Source organism: Tenrec ecaudatus, chromosome 16 (genome assembly GCF_050624435.1).
Source record: "Tenrec ecaudatus isolate mTenEca1 chromosome 16, mTenEca1.hap1, whole genome shotgun sequence".
In the NCBI taxonomy this organism is placed as follows: domain Eukaryota; kingdom Metazoa; phylum Chordata; class Mammalia; order Afrosoricida; family Tenrecidae; genus Tenrec; species Tenrec ecaudatus.
The window spans coordinates 68469485-68495903 of NC_134545.1; the positions used below are offsets into that span (position 1 = coordinate 68469485).

At 37.3% G+C, this 26419-nt stretch overlaps 1 protein-coding gene across 17 annotated transcripts in view; it reads left to right on the forward strand.

Annotated features, from left to right (window-relative positions):
• PCDH15 (protocadherin related 15) overlaps positions 1–26419 on the forward strand; it is an 819982-nt gene that overhangs the window by 706219 nt on the left and 87344 nt on the right. For all 17 annotated transcript variants that reach the window (XM_075535092.1, XM_075535093.1, XM_075535090.1 and 14 more), the window contains one exon: positions 4367–4494. In XM_075535092.1, coding sequence (XP_075391207.1) covers positions 4367–4494 — 128 coding nt within the window. The remainder of the gene's footprint in view (positions 1–4366; positions 4495–26419) is intronic.

Sequence of the window (26419 nt, forward strand, 5' to 3'; positions counted from 1 at the left end):
CAGATTGGGTTGAGTGGCAGTGGAAGGATGATTGAGCAAGTAAGCCCTGGCTGGGTGACAGGTAGCACATAAGGAAGGACAGTAGCAGAGGAAAAGTAAAGTCTGAAGGTGTGCTACCTTCACATCCAGCTTGGGTATCTATTTGACAGGTCCTCAGATCATTTTGTGTCTAGGGACAAAAATTGTTAAGGTCGCAGAGAATGTTTGAATCGAAAGTCCTGGCCAGCACGATTCATTGTCCAATTGGGATTGTGGCCACACTCAGTGACAGAAATAGACCGGATTCTTAGGGCGAATGTCCAGAGTCAGACCCAGTTTGGTGAGATTGGTCAGGAGCCATCCCAAGGGACTGTCCCTTGGAGGCTTTGAGAATGAGCTTTTCCATGGTATCTTGATCTGCAAGGGGTATGGTCATAGAAGGATGTCTTCTGGTCGCCATCTGCAGCCTTCATTCAGGAGGTGGCCCGATAACCCTGAGAGGCATCCCGGTCAGAGATAGGGGCCCAGTGGGAGAGTCCTGGACTCCCGAGAACAGAAAGGTTCCCTGGCACAGGCCTGCAGTTTTAACAGGCAGACAGGGACCTTGGGTCAGTGACAGTGAAAGACACCACAGAAAGCTATGGAGGGGGAGGGTCCTGGCTTTGTGGCAGGCTGAATGAAGGGCTGTCAGAAGCCTTCATTCAGGAGGGAGCAGACTTTAGATAAGGTCTGAGAGCAGGCACCTCAGAAATGATGGGGAGGAGGAGGTGGTCGACTTTAGAGTAAATCTGAGAGCAGGCACTGCAGAACTTCTAGCACAAAACACACAAACAGGTAGAAAAAGCTCAGACAGACTGAACTCTAGTACAGTCAGAAGGTGCAGTCACTACTAGGTACTCACTTGTAGAGATGCAGTGGATGGGAGTGGAGAGGTCCTGGTTCAAGGGAAGGGGGGATGGAAGAGGGAGGAGTGCCTTACTCACCCAAGGGTGGGTAGGGGCGTATTCAGACAGACACCTCTTACTCCTCCCATGTTTTGGCACCAAGATGAGAGGCTGGAGACTGGAGACAGGGATGCAGAACAGAGATAGAATTTAGCCAGGAATGTGATGGTGAGAAAGATTTTATTGAGGCAGGGAAAGAACTTCCAGGAAGGAAGGGAGAGCAGAGAAAGTGATGGGGGTATCTTGAGCTCCCAGGCAAGTTCTAAGACCCAACAAGTTAGGTTAGGGAAGTTGTACCTGGAAATGAGGCAGTGGAACATATATAGACAGGGCTTGAGCCAAGGACACATGTACTGATAAGGGGAAGGAAGGCCTTCTGGTGCTACAGTTGCAGGGTCTGAGTTAGGATGTGGTCTGTGAGCAAATCATATTGTTTTTCTGCAGACCCACTTCCTGGAACACTGAGGGAAGGTGCTGTATAAACCCGGCCCAGAGAGATAAGCAACTTGAAATGCTGGAGGCAGGGACTGCACAGTCCAGCTCTGGCCTTGAGAGGCGGGGGGCAGGGGCCTGCACATTCCAATAGACTATCTTTCGGGAGAGCTGGGGGAAGCAGTTGCATGGTCCTGACCAACCCAAACATTAACCTTGCCCCAAATTGATGTCTATTCTTGTCATTTACAAGTAATCGATGACTCCTTAGGCAGCAGCCATGCTGCAATTCAGTTAGCTGTTGGCTGTTCTCTCCACCTTTTATCTCATACTTCATACTACTCCTTCATACTACTCCTCTTTCTTGCTGTTCATACTTCAATGCTAACAGATCTAGCTTTCAGTGATTAACCTGGAATAGTCCTATGCCTGCCTTAGTGCTAACCCAGCAAACAGGACTACTCTGCAAGAAACCCCTTGAATCAATGCCCCAGGGGATCTGCTCTTCTTAAACACTCCTGTGGATCCTGACATTGCCTCTGCTAATCTGCTTGGAGGGTCACCAGATTCCTGCCTATCTTATTATGATGCTGCAAGCCTGCTATGGTTCTCATCACCATGGCTTCTCCTGTTTTCCAATGTTTCTGTTTCAGTATTGGAGATCTTTATGAGTATACAGTTGCTTCCTGGTCTGGGAGGTTCTTAATACAGGTGTGCACGTTTCCAAGACATATCCTCCCCCCGTGTTTTGGTAACTAAAAGATCTAAGACTTCTGTAGAAACCTTGAGTTTCGGGATAGGGCTTTCCTGGAAGGAGAACAGCCTGACCAATCACTCCAGCAGATTTTAGCTCAACCAATCACTCAGCAGATTGCAGTTCAACCAGTCCTCTTAAACAGACCCAGTGTGGCAGATTGTGCCCTGAACAATACTTCCAGTTGGGGTGTAAACACAGGGACAGAAAATCAACATGAAAGAGCCCATTGTGCTCACTATGCCAAGAGGTATATTAAAATGATATAAATAATATGTTAAAAATGATATAAGTGATATTTTAATATCCTTATTGCAAAGTGAATAAATACCATTCTCCCATTCTATCTGATTTGTAAGTTAGTTTTATAAAGTCAACTTTTTGTTTATAAGGAAAAAATAACCTTTGAGTCATGTTAAATGCAACATGTATCATTAAATGTGTGATGGTTTGGCCAGATTCTACCATCCATTAATGAGATTTATTGTTTATGGTATGTTTAGTATAGTTTAAATGGCAAGATAAATCATAGGACAAATGTTTCTTTAGTTGATTGACATTTTTGTTTTCAGATTAATCCCTGCTACATGATAAAACAAACTTTCCATTATGGAAATTATTCGAATGGGAATAAAAGGAAAGCAGACCCAGAGCATGGGTTTTACTTAACAGGTTTTATTAGAGTTACGACTTGCCCGGGTGTTTAGAATGGATTGAGAGTAAAGGGGGCAGGGTGGGGGAAGATTGGAAGACAGAGCGAAGAGAGAATAGCCCAAAGTAAGAAAGAGAGAGCAAAAGAGAAGAGTCAGAGGGACCGATGTGCAGACACAGGAGAAAATGGAGAAAGTCAGAGAGAGCGTGAACAAAGGAATCCTGCAGTAATAAACTTTGGGGACAGAAATAAAGTATTATGTCTCAAAGGAGCCCATGCTTTCTTCTGATGGGCTGTGGCACCAGCCGAACAGTGAAGGGGAAGTTCTGGGAGACATCTTGAGGAGGCCAGGTGTCACCTTAAGCTAGGTGGGTGTAGGGGAGGGGGGTGAGAGAGGCTGGCTATGGTTGAGAACTGTAGTGTTGCTGCTGGACCCTTTAGAAATAAGCAACTCATCTAACTACTGCTTGCTTTTAATCATTCCAAAGTATAACATTATTTTAAAATGACAACTACATTGCTAGTTTTAGCTTTATATACATATTTTCAATACATGGCATATATACATATTTGTATATACAGATGAGGTGAGTTAAAAAACACATAACTGAAAAATTTCAAATCCTTTACTAAACAAAATTATGATACTGTGTAGCTATTATTTATTGACATATAATTTGTGTAGGTCTATATACTTCTGAAGGCAGTGTTTCTGTCACTGTAACTCTTCACTAAAGAAATCTGGGCTCTGACTTACAGCATGTCAAAATGACATTTTTGGTAACTGCAAGGGACTTGTATTGAGTTCCATTACATTAGTCTAGCCCCTGCTAAACCAAAGAAGTGATTTGGTGCTTTTTCCTACACAGGTGCACCTTTCCTGGACTGATTTTCACCATTGCTATTTTCAGTTTTCTGGAATCTTCTTCATAATCCACCTTCATGGTCATTCGCTGATGTTCTAGAGATTCTAACAGGATTTTCCCCTTGGAATTCCAAAAGAGCAGCCACTATAAATGCTCCAGCATAGCCCTCAGAAATTGCCTTGACTGGATTGTTTTAAGACAATTTAATAAGACTAAAATAAGCATATTACTGAGAGAACTTGTCAGCAGCCATCCACTGATTATGCCTTTTGTTTGGAATAAATTCATAGGTGTATAATCAGGAACCCTGGTAGCATTTTTTTACTTGCCCTTGTATGTGTACGTGCGCATATCTATATATACATTGATGCATTCAATATACAAGTGAAGTATCTGTGAACATAGTTGTTTTATTGAAATTCATAAACATAATATTTCACTGAACATTACTGCAAGTTAAAGGAATTTCATTGTGATGTAATAAAAAGAAGCAGCAAGTTAACATTATTATACCAGAGACATAATTATCAGAATCCTCTGTCAGTTTGGGGGATGCCATTAATAGAATTGTCATTTAGGAATTGCTACCTGATTTAAATAATTCCCATTTTTTCATTAAAAACAGTACACGTATTATCTAGTATATTTTATTTCTAATGAACTACGACCTCACAATATATTTGAGATTTCATTATTTTCTAAATTGTCCTCTAACTAATGTTTAACTTTTCTTCTTTAGGCAATACAGCAAAAGTGTACATTGAGATTCAGGATGAAAATGATCACCCCCCTGTGTTTTCAAGGAAGTTTTACATTGGAGGAGTGTCTGAAGATGCAAGAATGTTTGCGTCTGTGCTTAGAGTTAAGGTATGAAAACATCTATTGTTACCTTACATGAAACCACAGGGGTCAGGTGTTGCAAATCAATCATAAGCATGTCGTTTGCATCAATTGCATACTTACACATGTTGTTTTTTTAGAACTCCCAAACTTGAAAATGTACACACCGTAACTATCCACATTTAATACAAATTAATTAAATTATTTGAGTGGTAAGCACATTTTTATCCTTTATGCTTACCATAAATGTCACCAATTTTCTATGATGCTTTACACTGAAAAGAACATTAACATATGTGCAAGTTTTTTCCTAACAAAATTTTATGCTTCCATCAAAAAAATAATTTTAGGAAAAGCTAAAATCAAAATCTTAGAGGGCGTTAGGAGGAATTTCTGTGCTATGCAGTTCATCCTCTCAATTATAGCACTATTATTCTTAAAGTATTTCAACTACCAGCTTCTAATACAATTATAACCATACACATAGCAAACATGAAAATAAATGAATCAACCCACATGTTGATCGACTCTAGTTTTAGAAATAAGTATTTTATTTTCTTTTACTATTACTAGAAACATTATGATTCGATCATTTTGTGCATAGTTTTGTCACTTTTAACTCCAACAATGGAAACAATATAAATATCAAACAAGCAAATATTGTGCCTAGGTAGAATAGTTTTCCTATAGTGCTAAGTACTAGATTCCAATTTGGATTACAAGTTACAATTAAAAGGTAAGCACATGTTTAAAAATATACAAATTTGCTCTGATTTTGATTTCAATATGTTCATCCCATTAAGAACTAGTTAGTTCAGTGAATTCATCTATTTTGCAAAGATTTCTAGGGTGTACATAATATTACTAAGCTTTGTTCTAAAAATTGGTCAAAGGATAATAGAAAATATAATCAGACATACCTCCAAACTAATAACACATTAGAAAAATCAATAACAATTTGAATACAATGTTATATTGTGATGGAGTCCCTGGATGGTGTGAATAGTTAACCCACTGGGCTCCTAAACTGAAAGTTGGAGATTTGAATCCAGTTGGAGCTGACTCGATGACACTTAACATCAACAATATCAGGCTTCAGTAGAATGGTATGGAGATCTACTTCCAAAAGGTTATGATCCATGCAGCAAAATTCTACTCTGAAATAGATGGGGTCATGAATTGGAATCCATTCACCAGCAACTGGTCATGAAGTGATAAATTCTAAGAGAAAAGGCCATAAAGTTGGTAAGAGAATAATGAAAGTTATGCTATATTAAATAAGAAGAACAACTTAGCCCTCTCTGATGGGAGAATTTATGAACAAGGACCAAACAAAGAGAAAGTGCAATACATGTAGATGACTGAGGAAGGAATGAATATTCTGGACATTCAATTGTAAAGTTCCTGAAGCTAAATGCTACTTGCAAGCTTGTGTGACTGCAAAAGACTGGCAGGGGCTCAGATTGGAAATGTTGCCAAAGAATAGAGTTAACACATTTATTCTAAGTACAGTAGAAAGAACGCTTCTAGATTGTTCTGACCAAAAGAGTGTATGTGTTAGCCAGATATGACTAGAGAAGCAAATCAAGAGACACTCATATGTGTATAAGAAAGAGCTTTATACAAAGAGTAATTGTGTAGTAAGAAAACATCCCAGCCTAGTCCAGATCAAGTCTATAAATCTAATATTAACCCATATGTCTGAAGCCAGTCTATAACTTCCTCCTCAGACTCACACAAAACTCTGTAATGACGCAGAATGCAGGAATATCACAGGCTGATGGGTGGATAGTCTTGTGGATCCAGTGGTGGTGGGAGTATCTCAGCGCTGGAAGGGTTCGTCACGTGGCTCTTCCAGCTCCAGAAATCTGGTTCCCTCAGAGTAGCTCCATGTGTCTTGTCAGCAGGAATGTCTGGCAGGGAGACAAGCAGAGAGAGTATATCTGGCCTCCAGTGAGGCTATTTATCTCCTTCAAGTCTCCAAAAGAGGTCATCAAGCTGCTACCTGATTGGCAGGCCTCCACCCCTTCACAAGTTGACAGGAAATTATGTAATACCTTTTCTAAAAGGCTTATTGTGGCTACCCTTGTCATTTAACTCACAGACTAGGAAAGCGGGTCTGAGAATAATATTCTAGAAGCAGCAATCTAGAATAAAGTTGCCAAAGGTCCAGCCCTAGGTTCTGTGTGGGGTAAAGTATAGCAACAGCTGGTTGAGACAACTGCAGAAAGCGGTGTCACACTGGAGTGGCGAGTGATAGCAATTAAACCCAAAATAAAGTATTTTGAGGGGAGGTTAGCTGTTGAAGAGCTGAACTCAAGAGAATCGCTGATGAAGTTGGGAATAAAGGAGATTTAGTCTTATCAACAGGTGTACAATAAAGTACCATGGGGAGAATTGTCTCTATGACGAGACAATGGTGGCGTTGGCCTTCTTGTGATGTGGCAAATAGGCATGGGGTTGATCTGAAGGACTTCTAGACGTAGAACATTGGTTATGCTGATAGCTAGCACCTTCCTGTGTCAGGTTTCTCTGATTGTTTGTAGTGGTGAGTCAGGGACTCTTGGAAAGGCTGGCGGAGCAGGAGGCAATAAAAGGACAACTGAGAGCTCTAGAAGACACTACTCCAGGATAGATAGACATTTAACTTAAAGAGCATAAAAAAATACGTAAAGAATGAATGATTTAAAATTGATGCTAACTTTCTCACGGTAAAGTTCCCAAGAGTAAGTCAAAAAATATTTCTACAAAATCTTTTATTCAACAAAAATATTCAAATTATTCTAGTTGTCTATGTGTGTCTAATATGGCTTAAAGATGTATGGAAAGATCAGCTCTTTGGGCGTACTGACCTTCACACAATGCCTTTGGCATTCAACTATTGGGGAAGTTGCCGAGGATAAGATGTTTACATCAACTCGAGAATGTCAAGCCAGGTGGTAATTCTAAAGTGGTCTTCCACAAGTTTCTAGACTTCAGCCACAGTTTGTCATTGGTTGAGGTTGACAGTCCTTCCTCCCTTGCCTCATCTTCAAGGTCTTTGTTAAGATAGGGGAACCTTCTAAAAACTAAAATTTCATGTAGAGCAGTATTCTCTGTAGCTTGTTGCAAAGCTTCAATTTTATGAAGAGGTGCTCAGTTGAGTTTTGCTAAATGTTTGATATCAGGCCTTATCTCAAACTCATCTCTCCCCATGTCAGACACACACTATAAAACATATCTAAAAACACACAAATGACAAAAAACAAATTAGATGCCTTGGACTTCCTAAAAAATTTAGACACTATGCAACAAAAAATTTCACCAAAAGAATAAAAGAGAGCATACAAATATTGGCAAAGATATATCAATACAAGGAGCTAATCTCTAAACGTATAAATAATTTCAACACCTCACCACCATAAAGGTAGACAATCCAATATGAAAATAGCAAAGGACAAGAACAACTATTCACCAAAAGCATGTATCTGAAGAAATACTTGCAATCATGAGCCATTAGAGAGATATTAATCCAATCAGCAATGAGGTAATATCTCATCCTAGGATGAATAGCAAAGTTAAAAATAAGAGCGACAAACATACTGGCAAGGTTGTGGCGAGACTCAAACCCTCCTAGGCTACTGGCAGGATTGTAAAATGGTTTGACCTCTATGTGGAATAGCATGACACTTCCTTAAAAAGCTGGAAATAAAAACACCCTATAATCTAACAATCGCAATACTTGGTATATGTGCTAGAAAAATAAGAGCCATTACACAAATAGATATACATGCACATGTTTATTTTAGCACTTCTCATAATAGCAAAAAATAGGACCAGTCTAAATCCCTATCAGTGGACAATGGATGAACAAACTATGGTGGATACTTTGAAATATGGAAGCTAGAGTGAAATGAGTCAATCACAAAAGGACAAATATTGCATAAAATCACTATTATCAAATGTCAAGAAAAGATTTTCAAACTAAAAGAATCATCTATTTTTTAAAATGTTTATAAGGGATATAGGGGAAAGGAAGGGTAAACCATTAACTAGCTTGGTGAAGCGGATTGAAAAATAAGTAAATATATAAATAAAATGACTTTGGTTGTAGATAGGAAATATAAAGAACACAATGGCAGCAAACACAAAGCATACATTGTAAATTTATAAATAATATATTTTTTGGTAAAATTTTGTCTCAATTTACTTTTCCCAATAAGTAATATCTAGCAAAAAAATCTCATATCTACCTTATTTGGTCCAAAATCAAAATAATTTTTCCTAAACTCATAAAAGCCCTTGATACTTTTGAGAAAATAATATATTAATTTATGCCTAATTGTTCCTTTACTCTGGACATTTCTATTTTTTCTTCCTGACACACTCTCCATCTTTCTTCACCCTATTCTGTACCCTGGAGGGCTGAACTTCACGGGCTCTTTTTGGCTTCCGGTTGGGTTCAGCGATAAGAGACTCTGGTGAGAAATTGCAGAGCCTTCAGCCAGGTTGGGAATATATTGGCTTGACTCCCTTTTCCTGAAACAATATTTCCTTCTAAATAGTGCCTTCATTCAACATTCTCCAACAGAAGTACCATCTAAGATAATTGATCTGTTCATTAATAGCTGCAATTCATTACCATGCTCTGACAAAGTGTTTGTATAAGCATAAGATATGAACTATAAAAAGTATGAGAGACTGAAATGTACACTCTGCTCTACATGGTCAAGGTCTCCAGAGGTCCCTAAAATTAGGGAGAATCTGACTCAGAGGTCTAGAAAATTGTCCTTGATGAATGCTGAAATCCTTGGGAAAGAAACCAAATTAATCTGAACTGGGCCAGAAATGCCAAGGATTGTTACCTTCCAACATTGCAGGCATCAATGACCTCTATTCATGCGAACTCTATATCTTAAACGTTCTAGTACAACACATGGGCAGAACTTTCACAGAGACGTCTAACAGCGTAGCTCTTGAAAATGAGGAATTCAAAGTAAAACAAATGAAAAAGCAGAACTATACAGAGGAATGGAAGAACGTTCTATGTGGATGTAGAACAGTGGAGGAGTAGAGAAGAAGTAGAGAATGTGGCGGAGGTGTAGAGGAGAAGGGTGTCAAGATGCTCGGGACTAAATTAAAAAGTGCCTTGAGGGCTAGTCTAAACTCCAAAATGTATTGTAGGGGAATAGAGATCCACTGAAAGACTTTGCGAATAAAACAGATATGATGAGGTTATAGTAATTTCTCCATGAGAGTATAATCCTTTGAGGTTAGCATTTAACTTCTACAATTATTTATCACTCAGGGACTTTTACGTATAGTTTATTTTTTTTATTTCCATGTTGTTGCTTTCCCAAAACTATCACAGTGAATAAAATAGTTATTATAAAAATTTTCCTGAAAATGTACGCCAAGGACTGATTTTGCCTACGAAAGCAATTATGTAAAATCATTACTTCAAATGATTAAGATAATTTAGTTATTGCTCAAGCTCCACCAGCAATGACTTAACAACATTAGACTAAGTTAAAATCTGCATAGTTCAAATCCAATGAAAACATAACCAACAAATTTGAATTAAAATATATAAAAAACAAGAGAGGAACAACTCAGAACAGGAGAGTGAAAATGGTAATACTACAAAAAGTGTGATATCACTAAACTGTATACATGCAAACCATTGAATCAGTGTATGTTTTTCTGTAAATAATCTCAATAGCAAAATAAATAAAATTTGGGGTGAAAATCTAACACTCTTTTTTTTTAAAGACACTTGAATGAGACTCAGGCTAGTGTATCATTGAGAGAACTGGTCTTTAGTCTTCCACTTATTACAGAGATGTGTTTAACCATGTGTTTGTTGGAAACTTCATGAATGTGTGAACAGAAATCTTAGTAGTAATGCTTTTATACTTTCCCTCACAGTGTTGAAGCGCTCAGCTGCTAACCGAAAGGTCCGCAGTTCAAACTCACTAGGGTAAAAGTTGTGGAAGCTTGCTTATGTAAAAATTGTAACCTTAGAAATCCTATGAGGTAGTTCTATCTTACAGGGGCTTAATGATTAGGAATGGTTCATTAAAGAGCAAGTGAAATCTAGTTTTAGAAACATATTTCAAAGTAACTAATTTCCTGATCTACTACATAGCTTTTTCAGTAGCGTAATTTAATGCAAAGATAGGGAAAGATTAAGTATGACCAATATTGATGAAATAAATCTGAATCATAAAGATATTTCCAGAAACTAATACAGTAAGAAAAAATAGTTGCCTTTACAATGTGCAGATATGAGAAATATCAGAAAAATTGAATTATAAGTTTGACTTCATATGTACTATAATTCAAAATTCTGTTTGAACAGTGACTCTTTGAGTTATTAAACATACCAGATTTCATAATTTATAGTCTAAAATAAAATTTGTTAAAAAACCAATAAGATGGGAGACATTCTCAATCCCAATTGGCAATCATTTATTGCATTTCAAGATAAACATGAAATAGTAAGAAACATTTTGAGTAGAGTGATGCTCTTGACAGAAAAATAAAATTACAGCAGGAGAAAATGGAAATTGATTCTCAATAACAAGATATATGGAAATTTATGGGGAGAGTAAAACCACATGCTCAATTTAATTTGCTTCTTGACAGACTTTTGGGGACCCAAAGGAATCCTCCTCAACCCTACACCTGCTCACCTGGGTCTGATAAATTGAAACTTCAGAGGATCGTCTTGTTCAAATCCATAATTATTAAAAGTAACAAACCCTTTTCTAATGCCCACTCTATGTGAAGCACTCTCTTCTCAGTGATCAATTCATTTCCCTCAGAATCCTTATGAAGCAGCTTCTGTGACTCTTCTCGATCTGTAGATGGAAACATGGAATGCCAAGAAGAATAGCTAACTAGCCGAGTGGCACAGCTAACTAGTAGTGGAGCCAGGATTGACCAGCAGGTATTCTGACTGTGCAGCCACTCTCTGTCTTCTCTCAGGTGACAGAGCTCTAGGCTAGGAGCCATATCAGTTAGTTGTCATTCTGGATCTTCTCTTACCTATCTGTGGCACAGTGCTCTTGATCATTATGAACTTGTGTTGTTCGTTTAGAGCTCTCTAGCTTCTGTCGAGTCCATTCAAAGTCCAGGAGATCCAATGGGTTAGAGTCAAAGTGTCCTCCACAGGGTTTGCAACAGCTGATTTTTCAGAAATAGACGAACAGCTGTTTCTTCTCAGTTGCTTCCAAGTGGACTTGAACCCATAACCTTTCAATTAACAAACACTCTGTTTGTCCCACCAAAGTGGGTTTCCTTTAATGTCTTTAACTATTTCTAATTCTTTTCTATATTAATTTAATGTATGTAAAACACTAAGTAGGTCTTTGTAGTCAGTGTCACTTGATACTAGTGAATTATTTTATTTTTGGCAGGTGTTTAAAAGTTGTTATATATAATAGATGTGAATGAATACTAGGTTGAAGTAAAGTTTCCATAAAATACTAAATTGGTGGTTATTCATTTGTCTGCTCACCACAGGTTAGCAGTTCAAAACCACCAGCCACTCTTTGGGAAATATGAAGTTTTCTATTCTAGTCGAGTTACTCTCTGGGAAGCCCACAGGGGCCCTTCTGCCCTGTCCTATAGGGTTGCTGTGAGTTGAAATTGACTCAATGGCAGCGAAGCTTTTGTTTTGTTTGCTTGTTGGTTTACCATTTATGAAAAACGTAAGATTTCTCTAAATGTTTCTCATTATGATATTATTGGGAGATTTTACTAGCCACTGCTTTTAAAAATATATTACTATTATCGGAATGGCATAGCCCCTTAAAATATTGTAGCTTGTATGAGGTGAATATACTTAGATGCCTAAGCCTTCATTGTCTTTCTGACGACTACCTTACAACTCAAGTGCTACGTGTGTAGCTTAGCACATGAACATGTTTATATATGTGCCAGTTATCAAATCTATATTTGCCTATTTTCCCATTAAAAGTCAAATTTCATTGAAGCAGGCATTGGGATTTGTTTGTTTGCTTCACTGCAACATAACACAGTGCTTGCCACACACGCTCTTCCCAGAGGGAGGGCAACTTAATCACTGTGCGGCATGTCTGTGCCAAATACCAGAATGTTGCCATTATGTGTACTTATTCCTTTTTACAGATAACCATGCATTTCAACCTTAATCAACAGCCTCCATTTACTGCATGGATATATTAACAATGTCCAAATTAGTAAAATATACATCAAACTTGTTTGAGTCTTATTACAATTGTGAGTTTAATATCACCCGGAGTTATTCTTGTCAAGACTAGGAGTTTAGGTTGGATAAAATATTTCAGAATGTCATGTATTTCTCAGAGTTTTCCTTTTATTTAGTCCCAACTGAGAAACCACAAATCTAGAACATTCCTTTTGCTAAGCAACTGATATAATTTTGTGCTGGCCATAGTCTCTGTTGAAATTAACCATATTTCCTTAATTGTTTTTCTCTTGGAAGCTCTAAAGCAATTATTAAATCCAAATTTATCAAGTTGTGAATATAAAGATAGTATATGAATGGTATACAGATTTTCTGTTATTTTATTGTAATTCTCTTTCTTTTTCTTTCAGTGAATTTTTTATATTTTTACATGTTATTTTTTGCAATTGTATTAGGTAGATGCTAAAAAGTGATAGTGGTTCTCAACCTTCCTAATGCTGTGACACTTTAGTATAGTTCCTCATGTTGTGGTGACCCCCGAACCATAAAATTATTTTTGTTGCTACTTCATAACTGTTTTTGCTACTATTATGAATCGTGTGACCCCTGTGAAAGGGTCTTTCGACCCCCCAAGGGGTCATGACCCACAGATTGAGAACTGCTGTTCAGCTGCATCCTCACAGAACAAACATTGCCCATGATCGCTGTTGAGGATTTTCCTCTCATCTTTGCTAACCTAGAATTTTTTGAAAAATGATGTTCTCTTCCAGTAATTAGTCTTTGAGATGGCATCTCCAGAGTAGGCAAGCTACGTAAGTCTCACCACCCTCCCTTCTGGAAGCAATTTAAGTTGTGCATCTTCTAAGACCGATGTGCTCATTATTTTGGGCAGCTCATGGAAAATTCAATACTCTCTACTGACACCGCATTTGAATGCATCATGGTTTTTGTCTTCTCTCTCAGTTGCCCAGATTTCACATGATTGGCACACCTGAGCCTTCTTAAAGTGACATCTTTGCTGTTAAAAATTTTAAATAAGTATTTTGTAGCATATGTGCCCAGTGTAATGCTTTTGATTTCTCCACTGCTGCTTCCATGGATCTTGATTGTTGATCCAAATTTACCCAGGGAAATGATCAGCAGTTTCAATTATTTTCTACTTATCATTTTGTTTGTCTATTTTATAATAATCTATATGATATAATTCTAACTCTTTAGTGCTACAAGTCGAGCAATGAAAAATACAAATTTCTGTTAATGGCACTCATAATTAACAGTTTGAAAAGTAAATCTTCGTAGTTTTATGTCTACTAGTACAAATAGACAAGACTAAGTTTATATATTAGCCCAAAATGGAATGTCCTACTAGGAGGCCTGGTTTTGTAGTAGGTTGTGAGTTAGACTACTAAACGAAAAGTCAGTGGTTTAAACCCACCAGTTATTCAATGTATACTTGTTGGTTTCAATAAAACTGAATAAAAATGGCCCTTGTTTTTATTGCTTAAACTGAAAATGGAATTACGTCCTCCAGGTGATAAATGCCTGAAGAGTGAAGAAAGCTTAGTTCCTTAAGAGTTGACACAATAGCTCTCATAATTGGAAATTACCATAACTGTAGGAGTTTGACAGTTTTGTAAGTCTCAAGTCATTGGAAGCGATACATTAAAAGAAGGTGGTGTATTCAAGCCATAGCCAAATGTGTTCCCTTTCCTAAACCCATGAGTGGTTCATTTATCTCAAAATCTGATTGCACTCTTGTGGGATTGGGAATTTACTTAATGTCTATATGTCTATCAGATGATTAAATGTGTAACAATCCAGGGCAGAGGGGTTGAATATTATCTTTTGAGTTCAGCTCACATTTTCTTTTATATAAATGTAGTAGAACTGTAATAACTGCACCCATCCATATTATATTTCAAGGTCCATAAACTCCTTCATCTAATCGAATTCTGTCATAAAAATGATTCCCTTAGAAACAATCAGAATTGTTATAAGTTGAAGGCCACATTGCAAACCACAATTTCAAAGATAATTCAAGAAAAATATAATAATTTTTGCTGCAAATATCTTGCAATTTTAAAATCTCCATTCAAATTTGTATTGTACTGACCTGCCTCAGGAGGCCTCTTACAGCAATCTAAGCCAAATGATAAAAAGTAGCCTTTTAAAAGTTCCTAATCATACTACTCTATATATATATTACCTCTTAACTGTCTATAAATATTCTCCATCAGAATAACAAAGTATTAGATTTCTTTAAAATTCTTGGGAAAATGTAATTGTGAGTCATAAGTATTGAATGACAATCTATAGCAGTTCTAGTTAATTTACATCAATAAAACTAGCAGATTTATAGAAAAATAAGAGATAAAAATTCTTGAAAAAATTATATTATCTTTAAATTCAATTTTCCATGAACTTTTTGAATCCATCATATGTGTAAAGAGATAATATACTTTTTGTTGACTAGTTTATAAGTAACCGAGCATTGTTGACATAATAGGTTATGAGCACTGGGCTGCAAACAACAAAGTATAGAGAAAGTGGATTACGCAGTGGTAGAAGTAGGTAAGTCTAGCCCAGTTGAAATCTATAGAACAAATATTAAGCTGTAGTCTTCTCCTGACTTACGTAGCTGAGGAGGCCAATGATTAAGAAAGCAGGTAGACAGAGTAGGAAGATCACAGGGAGTTCAAAGAATCTTAAGATTGGCAGGTTACTGATGACTCCTAGGATCAGCAGCCCATATGGCAGGATTCTTGCTCAAATCCAAAGAATCAGAGGGTGATGAACCAGATACGGGATCCAGTTCCATCCGAAGTATGCTGTCTTTCCTACAGCATCAACTTATCTAGCTGAAGGCTACACCCCTAATGAAATTTCCTCCCAATTGCAGTGGGACTGTGACCTGATTAAGGGCATAATATTCTACCTGAATCTTCCCACAGCTGCTTGGCTGCTCACAGCGGGTTCCATCTATAGAGTGGATTATCTTATGTTAGATCACATCATAGGGGAGGCCTCAACTATCAAACTACTGAACTGCCTGCCCCATTCAAATCGGCATCAATCATGCTCTTACATGTCCATGTGTAGCAATCCCTTGAGGAATATTTGCACAGCTGGTCTGGTGTATTTTGTAGGCAGTATTGTGTTGATTTGGATTCATTGTGACCCTGTGTACAACAGAACAGTGCCAGGTTTGCACCATCCTCTAAATTATTAGTAGACTAGAAATTAGTGTTGCAGCTAGTGTACTGATCCATCTTCTTGACAGTCTTCCTCTTTTTCACTGACTCTCATTATTCCCATGCCTACTGTGTTTTTCCAAGAACTAGTCTTCCTGATAAGAAATCCCAAACATGCGATATTAAGTTTGGCATCCTAGCTGCTAAGCATTCTGGCTGTACTTCCTCCAAGACAGGTTTTTTTATTCTCCTGAATATCCTTGGTATGTTCAATGTTCTTCACCAAATTGACAATTCAGATGACTCAACTCTTCTCCTGTCTTCTGTATGAATTGTATTATTAGTTTATTTCTTATTCATATATTAATTAATATTAATTCAATTATATATATTATGTATATATTATTCATTATATAATACTTTCTTTTCTATTTTCTTAATCGATTTACCTTGTGTAATATTTATTTATGGTTTATGTTATTTATTAATATAAATATCATTATAATAGCATTTATATTAATCATATAAATGACTTAGGTCAGGTGTACCTTAGACCTCAAAATTATAGCTTTATCCTCCATATCTTAAAGAGATCCTTGTGCAGCAGATTTCCCAGTGCAATATGCTATATGATGTCTCAAGCTGGCCAACAGGCTGGAAAGAATCCATATGTGTGCCAAATCCAGAGAAAGTTTACTCAAGAGAATTCAGAATTTATCAAATAATATCATTAATATTACATGCAAGTGAAATTTTGCAGGAGACCATTCAAAAGCAGCTGCAGCAATACATTGACAGGGAGCTGTCAGAAATCCAAGTGACATTCAGAAGAGGAAATAGTATGAGTAATATACTTTCTGATGTCAGATGGATTTAAGCTAAAAGCAGAGTGCACCAGAAAAAAATGTTTACTTGGATTTTATTTACCTCATTGTGCTCAAGTAAAGCTATACATAAATCAACAATCAGTCAATTGAACAGAACAAAAAATACTGAGATATTTAAAATCAGGATAGGTATGTGCCAGGGTTATAAACTTATTCAATCTGTATGCTGAGCAAACAGTCTAAGAAGCTAGACAATATAAAAAGGAATACAGCATCCTGCTTAAGGGAAGAAATGTTAACAACTTGCAATGTGTAGATGGTATAACCTAGTTTCCTGAAAGCCAAGATGACTTGAAGGAGTTACTAATGAAGCAAAATGACTGCAACCTTCAGTGTGGATAGCAACTCAATGTACCTAAAACACCCAAACTCCTCGCTGCTGAACCATACACACCATGATGAACAGTAAAAAGACTGAAGTTGTCATTGATTTCTTTATACTTGGAGTCAGAATCAATGCTTATGGAAGCAACACTAAAGAAATCAAACCAAGTGTTGCCTTGACAAATCTGTTTCTCGGGACGTCTGTAAAGTGCTAACAAGGATGACGCTTTGAGGACTAAGGCATACCTAATCCAAACTATGGTGTTCTCAGTCACCACATGTGCATATGAAAGTTGGAGAATGAATAAGGAATAGCGAAATGGAATTGATGCATTTGAATTATGATGTTGGCAAAGAGTATTAAAAGTACTATTACCTGGGCCTCCATTCAAGTACTCCCCTAATACAAGAACAATTTATCCTACTAACCTGGCATTCTATGATGCTCACCTGCCCTGACATAATTGCCGGAGACAAAATGGGTGTACAAGCAAATGTGGTGAGGAAAGCTGATGGTATCTGACTATCAAAAAATATAGCATCTGGCTTGAAGGTAAAAAGTGGTCATGTAGGTGAGAAGCAACAAAGTCCACATGGAAGAAGCACACCAGCCTGTGTGATCATGGTGTGTCCATGGGATCAGGTATCAGGGATCAGGTATCAAAGACCCAAAACAAAACAAAAAAATCATATCAATGTGAATAAGGGGGAGGGCAGAGTGGAGACCAAAACCCCATCTGTAGTCAATTGGATATCCCCTTGCAGAAGGGTCACAAGGAAGAGATGAGCCAGTCAGGGTGCAGTACAGCACTAATGAAACACACAAATTTCCTCTAGTTCTTTAATGCTCCCCTCCCCCCACTATCATGACCCCAATTCTACCTTACAAATCCAGGTAGACCAGAGCATGTACACTGGTACAGACAAGAGCTCACAACACAGGGGATCCAGGACAGATAACCCCCTCAGGACCAATAATGAGAGTAGTGATACCAGGATGGGAAGGAGAAGGTGGGGGAGTAAGGGGGAACCGATCACAATGATCCAGAGGAACAGACACCAGAAAAGTTGGTGAAGGGTGACAGCAGTCAGTGTAAGACATGAAAAAATTATAATTTATAAATTATCAAGGGTTCATGAGTCCTTTTCAGTGACGGCATCAATAACAATAAAATTAACTGCCACCAGTTGATTCCATCTGATAGCAATTCAATAGGACAGAGTAGAACTGCCCCTTGGGTTTCAGATACTTTAAAAACACTCCTCTTTATCCTGCAGAATGATTGGTGGGTTTGAACTGCTGACTTGGTGGGTAGCACCACAGTGTGTAGCCCGCTATGCTAGCAGAACTTCTCTCAGTCTCATTAAAACATATTCAAATATCAAAAAATACTCTGACTATTCTTCAAAATATTTCACACATTTTAGTGAAAATATTACACAAAGGTGTACTTCAAAGATAGAACGAAACTAGACATGATATAGTGGGGAAAGTGCTCTTTAATTTTATTGTCTATTATTACATTATGAAAAAATTGATTTTCTATACTGCTTTCATGCTGAAAAATTATCAGAAACAGAAAGTCTATCTTTTAAGATTATAAAGCGCATTATCTGGGAAAAGGTTGGGAAATGAAACCATCAGTAGAGAATATCTTTCTCGGGTGTTCCTAAATCAGCCTGCGACACATAATGGTCTCCAGTAGCCAAGCAGTATAGGAATGGTCTGTTATGTTAAAATTCATCATTAAAATTAGTGATAACTAATGTGAACTGAGCAAGAACCCAATGACTGCGTGCTTCTTACCTGCATTTCGAAGGCTCTGATTAGCAGTGCATACAATTATAATATTGAATTACCTTTGGGCATGTCCTTTAATGTAGCTGCACAATTAGGATAAGGACACAAGCAGGAACTTTTGTTCCTTCCAGTGTTTGTGTTTTCTTTCGACCTGAAGGAGAGTGGTGGAGATGAAGCTACTTTTATTAGTTTAATTATCACTGAGCTCGAATAATATCTGCATAGAGAACAATATTCAATTTCCCTTTATAATGAAATTTATCAACGCTGTAAAGGTGGCCTATCTCTCTAAATCAAGGAGCCTGAAAATAATTGCCAGTCTATTTCATCCTCCCTGCAGTATAATTAGTGTTATTAGCAACTCTTGCATAAGTTTTAGAGTAACATATTCCAGGTTCTTTTCAGCAACTGGGTGATTGGGACGATTTATTGAATTTTTTCACGATTCAGGGATGGCAATATCAAAATGGCTTTTGTTCACATCTACCTACCAGAATAAGACTATTAAGTGGTTTTACCCACCATCAGAAGTGTATTTGCTTTCTCCAATATAAACATTCCCAACCCCAACCCTAACCCCCAAATCCAATTTCCCTGTAAGATTTACTCATTCCTCTTGTTGGATTGTCTTTTGTTTCGGAATGACTTGAGAACACTGCTTAGTTTGAGACAGTGAATTTGTTGAATTCTTTGATTTAATCATTATATTGTATTGAGGTCTTCCTTGAGTATAATAACCTGTTCTTCACTTGTTTTTAACATTACCTATATTCAATCTTTCTTTCTTTAACAAAATATTTCACTTTTGTGTTCTTGAAAATACAAAACTCCTTGCATATGTACACATCGCAAAATATGCACTACACGATCTCTGCAAGTGCAGTTCAATGGCATGGATCTCCTTCGTTAGAATGTGCAGCACATCGCCATCTCCTTCACCTTATTGTTTTTCCCCTTTTAACATAAAGTCATTGCCTTCTGAGCTTCCCATCCGACCTTGTGAGTTGCTGCTGTGTATGGGATCCCATCTAGAGAGGGTCTTCATTTGGAGGTCCAAGGTTATGATTTCATGGGGCTCCTCAGTAGCATAATAAGTTTGGTCCCTCTATTTTCCCTTTCCTGGGAGCCCTGATGGCGCTGTGCTGAGTTGAGCATTGGGTTGAGACCAATTGGTGCTTGAAACCCAGCAGCTGCATCTGGGAAGAAATCCATTTGTCCCATCCCACAACAATTCAAACTCCCAGAAGCCCTACGGAGGGCTGTAGGGGCACTATGAATAAAAATGGACAAAACAGAGTGGGACTGAAATGGGTTTCAGTCTTGGATCTCCTAGATCATTGTGCAGTGCGTTGGGTCTTAAACGTTTACAAATGGCTGTGCAGGGCCTACAGTTATCCTCTAGTCTCCTGGCCCAATAAATACAGTGTGCTGCATCCACTGGCATCGCATCTTTGGTCGTGCCCAATCCCAGCTATTGCCTTAGTTAAAAAACGTTTGTCAGAAGTGTTGAGTGTGGTTAGGAAATTCTGGAACTTAATAGGTGGAGCTTTGGTAGTGCAATGCGTGTTTTTGACTGTTAATTGAAAGATTGGTAGTTCAAAGCCCTTCATCAGCTCTACAGAGACACACCTGGCAATACTCACTCAAACTTTACAGCCTATAGAACCCTATTCCGGGGTCACTATAAGTCAGAAATTGCCTGGATGGTAACATATGACTACAGGTACCCAAATGAAAGTCATTATAACACTTTTATTGTTATTATGGCTTGTTTTCCTTAGCAAAGTTAGAGTAAACTCACATACATAAAATACATTAACTAATAAAAGACAAAGCAGATAGTAAAAGAACACACGTACACCCTTACACACAGAGAGAGAGAAAGAATGGTGAAGAGGGAGCTCTAAACCACCACCAATTTAAGTGTAGGGCATCATAGGGAGAACTACTGTATGTGTTTTTATATTAAAATGCTAAGATTTATATAAAGCATTTTAAAATGTTGCAATTTATATAAATACAAGTAGGAAATTTTATTGTGCTTTGTGCAAATAACACCATTCCACTGGAAAATACAGGCTTCTTTATAATTAGTGTCACTTTGGAAAAGTAAAGGCTTTTCTTTTAAGAATCATTAGTTTCATCATCGCACTCAACCCTCCACGTATTTCTGTAAGTGCTTAATTTGTTTCCCAAAGTAAAAGGTTTATAAATTGAATTCTATTTTGCCTTGACATACTTTTTGCTCTATAAAAGGAGTGATAAAGGTCTTTATGGGGCAAAGCATTTTGTTTGTGTTTTTAGTTCTTAAAAGGTAGGCAATACAATATTGTCAGGGAAATTTATAGAGAAATGACATGTCCCTCACAACATTTTCTATTTTTCATCTAGATTTTATAATTCATCACAATGGCCCACACAGAACTTACAATGTTCATGACTAAGAGGTTTATTAAGGAAGTTAATGAGTTATAATTCAGATGCAAATGTTCAGGATGGATTAGTTCAGTCAGGGTATGTTACAACATTCTTTCAGGACTGCTAATGAATGCCCAAAGAGCATGCCACTTCCTTGCAAGTTCTAACTCAAAGGCACTTAGCTCGAGCGCTGTGGGTCAGCAAGCCAAGTTCCCCCAATTAAGTGCCCAGAGGCACCCTGCTCCACAAAATAGCCTCCCATCTGGAAGCACCCAGCTTAACTTGCTCTGTGGATTGGGAAGTCCTCTGCTCTGGCGCATGCTCTGCTTCCCGGTTCTGCGGCTGCTACTACTGGGCAATCCCGCGGATATCAGCCTGCCGTGTGGATCGAGGGAGATCCAGAACTGAGAAACGTTGCAGAGGTAAAAGCAGAATGCTTGCTGGTGGAAACGAGTTAGGGAGATCGTGGGGCGAGATTAAATAGTGGAAGAGGATGCTGAGAATCCTATTCTACTTTCAAAGATAAGGGAGGGTCCCTGGGCAGAGAAATCAGGATCCCAAAGCCATACTCTACCCCTGGCTTTGGCTGCTTAGGGAAGTCCCTGGTCCTCCTTCTAAGAGGGCTGCTTATATACCCAGCAGGATGACAGTCACAGTGAATCCTGTTAATGAACACTTACAACTGAGTCTCATCAGTACTCCCCCACCTTCTGTCATTTAGACCCATCAAGAGAAGGTAGTTTGGTGGGAAAATGGCTTAGAAGAGCCATGTTACATAGTTCACTGCTCTGTAGGAAGTTTTAGCATTCAAATAGTTTCATCTGCTATGATATCTTCTTCCCTGATTTTCTATACAATATCATAAAGTAATTGAAAGGTAAGTACATTTCATGGACGCTGTTCGTATTCTAAACTATTTTACAGTGATAAAAAAGACACAGTTTTAACATAAAATTTGTAAATAAAATTAGATACATATACAGAGTGACTTCAATAGTTCATGGAAAAGTGGAATGAAAAAAATAATGGAAATGTTCCATGGATGTTTTCAAGTCCCCTTAATGGTTAGACACTCAAGCACCTAACCAAAAGGTTAGCAATTAAACCCATGCAGCAGCTCCACAGAGAGACGTGGTCATCCATTCCCATAAAGGTGACAGTAGAGGGATCACTATGGGGCAGTTCTATTTGGTAAGAAACAGATAATTTGGGACACAACAAAAAAGTGCCACAAATTTGGGAATTATAAATAGAATCAATGCAGGGCAAGACTTAGAAAAGATAAGCTATAATCAAATTTTGAATATATTTGTCTTAAATTTATTTCCTGCTACAAGGAACTATTAGCCATTTTTAAACTATTGCCGAGTAAATAAAATGTAAGCCACGATAAGAGCTTGGCGGTGCATTGTGTGCATTTGGCGACAGTGTCAGCACTTTGCAGAGGCAAAAGCAGAATGGTTGCTGGTGGAAATGAATTGGGAAGATAGTGGGGAAAGAATAAGTTGCAGATGAAGCTGAGAGTCGATTCCACCTCCAATTATAATGTCTTCGCAGAGATAAAGAGCACGAACCGCGTGAGAATGGAGGCAGAGAAAAAACTGAATTTGGATTTGAATTAGTTATGTTTAATGTAATGAAGATAGAACCAGAGAATCAGAAATCGTGTGTGTTATGTACTTTGAATGCTGAAACATTTAGGATATAAAACTAGAGAAGTCTTTAAAGTCCTTTCCTAAATAGTGTGAAAGTTAGTAAACTTTGGTAAAAATCGGTAACGTTTTGTGATTCAAAAGGAACAGGACCGAGTTTGTACTCACTAAGAGATACTGCAAGCACACTGCACCCTAGAGGAAAGCCTGTTAGGCTGGCTGTGGATGCACAGCTAGAGCTCCATAGAAACTGAAGCTATGTGGAGAATGTAAGTAAATCTCGGGCTCTCACTGGGAACCATAGTCTTCTGCAAAACTAGTTCCCAGAATTTAGACTCTAATAAAGTTTGTAGAAAAACATCATTGTGAATGGTATGATCAGTCATTTTATTAGCCACAAATGAAGTTTAATATTTCTTCCCAAATGTTTTACCAGGAAACAAAAATAAAGCTTATAAAAATGTTTGCTTTGACAGTTACACAGGTTTTAAGATGTGCTTGTTTTGAGCTGCCTTACCTACTACAATGTATACTATTTTAGTATGTAACTATAAACATAATCAAAGAAATAATTCAATCTTTTCCATTTGAAACTTTCTTGAATTTTCCAATAGATGCTCTCTGGTGCTTGGTGCTTTTATGCACTATATTTTATTTAATTATGAATAAATCTTGACAAACCTGAATGATAATTTTCCTCAACTGCCAATGCCAAATTCATTGCCATCAAATTGATTGTGACTCAGAGTGAACCTGTAGGGTGGGGAAGAACTGCCCTCATGTGTTCCTGAAACTATAACTCTACATCAGAGTAGAAAGCCTCAGCTTTCTCACGCAGAGTGGCCAGTGGTATCAAACTGCTAACCTTTTGGTTAGCAGGCCAGTGCGTAACCACTACACCACCAGGGCTACTTTTGGTCCTCAAAAAAAACTTCATAATTCACAGTGTGATCTACAATTGTCTACATGCTGATATAATGTTGCTATTCCTATATGGTTAGTTATTATTATTAATTAATTAGTTAATGAAAATATCCAAGTTATATTAGATTTTAAGTTTAATTTACAAATAGGAAATGAGAAGCTTGAAATTGCAAGAAATTCCTGTTGCTTTGGGATCACTTTTTTTGGCCTTCTTATGTAAAACCAAATGTTGAACATTCTCATCTAAGTACTTTTCCCTCCTTTCCTTTTGTTCAGGAGCTTTGGACTGGCCTTGTAAACAATTTACCAAGATTTACTAAAACCCATACTTTGTTTTCAAGACATCCTACCTTAAGGGCTTTCAGACCCTAGGTTTTCTTCTAGCTGCTTAAAAACACAAGAACCACATAAAAGAGGTGCAGCATGTCAGTCTTAATTCTAAGATGTAAAACCCAAACCCATTACCATCGAGTCGATTCTGATTCATAGTAGCCCAGAAGAGGGTTTGCAAGGTTTTAAAAAATTGTTCCAGAATCAGACAGCTTTATCTTTCTCTCACAGAGTAACCGGTGGACTTGACCTTCAGTTCAGGGTTTACTTAGCCAGCAGCACCCCAGTTCATAGCCTCTTGAAAAACAGCTGGTCTTCCTACCATGAGGGGTGAAAATGGGAAGTTTTACTCTGACATTCTAAAGCATCTTTTACCATCTTTGAGGGAAAATAAGTGTTTAGTGCTGTTGAATGTTAAAATGGTCTTTAATTGGAAAGCTAGGGACAAAGTTAGCATTATTGGACTTTAATAGGCTTTGGAAGTTCTTAGGACACCACTAATTATTCCACTAATATATCTGCATTTATAGTATTCATTTAGGCAGCAGAGGGGAATAGTTCTTTAGCGTGTTAGAAAATTAATGGACTCACCTACTCCTTATACAAAATAGGCAATTATTTGGTGATTTTCTTTTAATGTTGGGCACCTGTGTGCATAAAAATTCCAGATGAGGTCTTAGAAATGGGTAAGTGGTTAGCCTGTGTCTAAGCTCTCATTTTAAAATATAATTAGAGAAAGCTGAATTATAATATTCATTTCTGACTTCTATTTTTAAAAAACAACTCTAGACATAACTTTCATGATTTTGTCCACTAAGGACATTTATAAAAATAAGTGAATCAAATTTTCTAGGGTCACTTCAACTAGACATTAATGACTATGTCACAGATGCAGTATCACTCTTTTACTATAAAAGATGAGGGGTTAAGGTAAAATCACTATTTCTTTAGTAAATTTAATTTAATTAGGTTTTGCATAATGAGTCAATTTTAACATTTAGGTATTAATTTCGGTAAATTTCTAACATGTCCTTTAGTGAGTGATAGAACATTTATGATTTTTATTTATCTTCCTCTTTCAAAAAGTGTTATTACCAAATTTCTCCAGATCATATGAAACAATACAGGTCCTATTTATAATATTTTTTAAGAATTAAAAAATTAATACCTGCCTATTTTGTTCTATTCGTATTTAAGTACATTACTGACAGTTTTTAACAGTTTCTTTTCCAACAGGCTCTTCCCAGTCACAAAGCATGTATCAGGCTTAACGTCTACTTCTGATGGACTTTTCAAACATCAGTTCTTCCCACTGCTCCTGACAGAGCTAGATAGATACAGTTCTACCTTAAATCCAGAAAGTTCTCAGTGGAAATATAGGTTTCTTTTGACTTGCTTCTCATCATATTTCTTTGGGGATAATATTTTTGTAGTCAAATAGATGCATTGTTCTGATTAACATTGTATATTAAGTGAAAGATTGATATTTCATTTATTGTAATAACAGAATTTTCCCTTCTATCATCTTCATTTGTATGTTCTCTTGGTCTTTGTACTGGTTTTCTATATTATTTTTTCTTTTGATGATTTATTTTATTACCCAGTATGTCCCCAAAAGATTTCACAGTTATGTACTCTATTTCCATGAGTTAAGGACTACTTTAGAATATGAATATGCCTTTCATTCTTGTCAACAAGCACAACAAATCTTTATAATACTTAACTCCAGTCATTCCCATTCCTATTTAGAAATGATTGTGCTTTAATAGGTTATTTGTTTAACCCCATAGCACTTTGCATCGAAAAGTCCTGGTTTTTATGTATTTTCACATATTTGCTGATTTATTTAATTTCCGGTTTTTCCTACATATCAGACTTTGCGTTTACAATAACATTTCTTTTCTTAAGTGTACAACATTTGCAACTTCTTAATAGAGCTCATTTCATAGTAAGCTCTCTGAATGTTGTCTAGAAATGTATTTATTTCACCCTTGTTTCTGAACCACATTGCCATTGATCTAGAATTCTAAATTGACACTTTATCTCCAGACTTTCACCGTCAGCACAGTGAATTGTTTTGGATTTGTGTTTAAACAAACTGCATTTACAAACTCTATCGCTACAGTGGAAGCCTAAGATACATTTATGACTTTCCACATAAACTTAACCTCCATTAAATTCCTTCTACTCATTAACAAGCAGCGTATGTAGCCTGACCCTCAGGCAGAGCACATTCGATCTCATATTGCCGT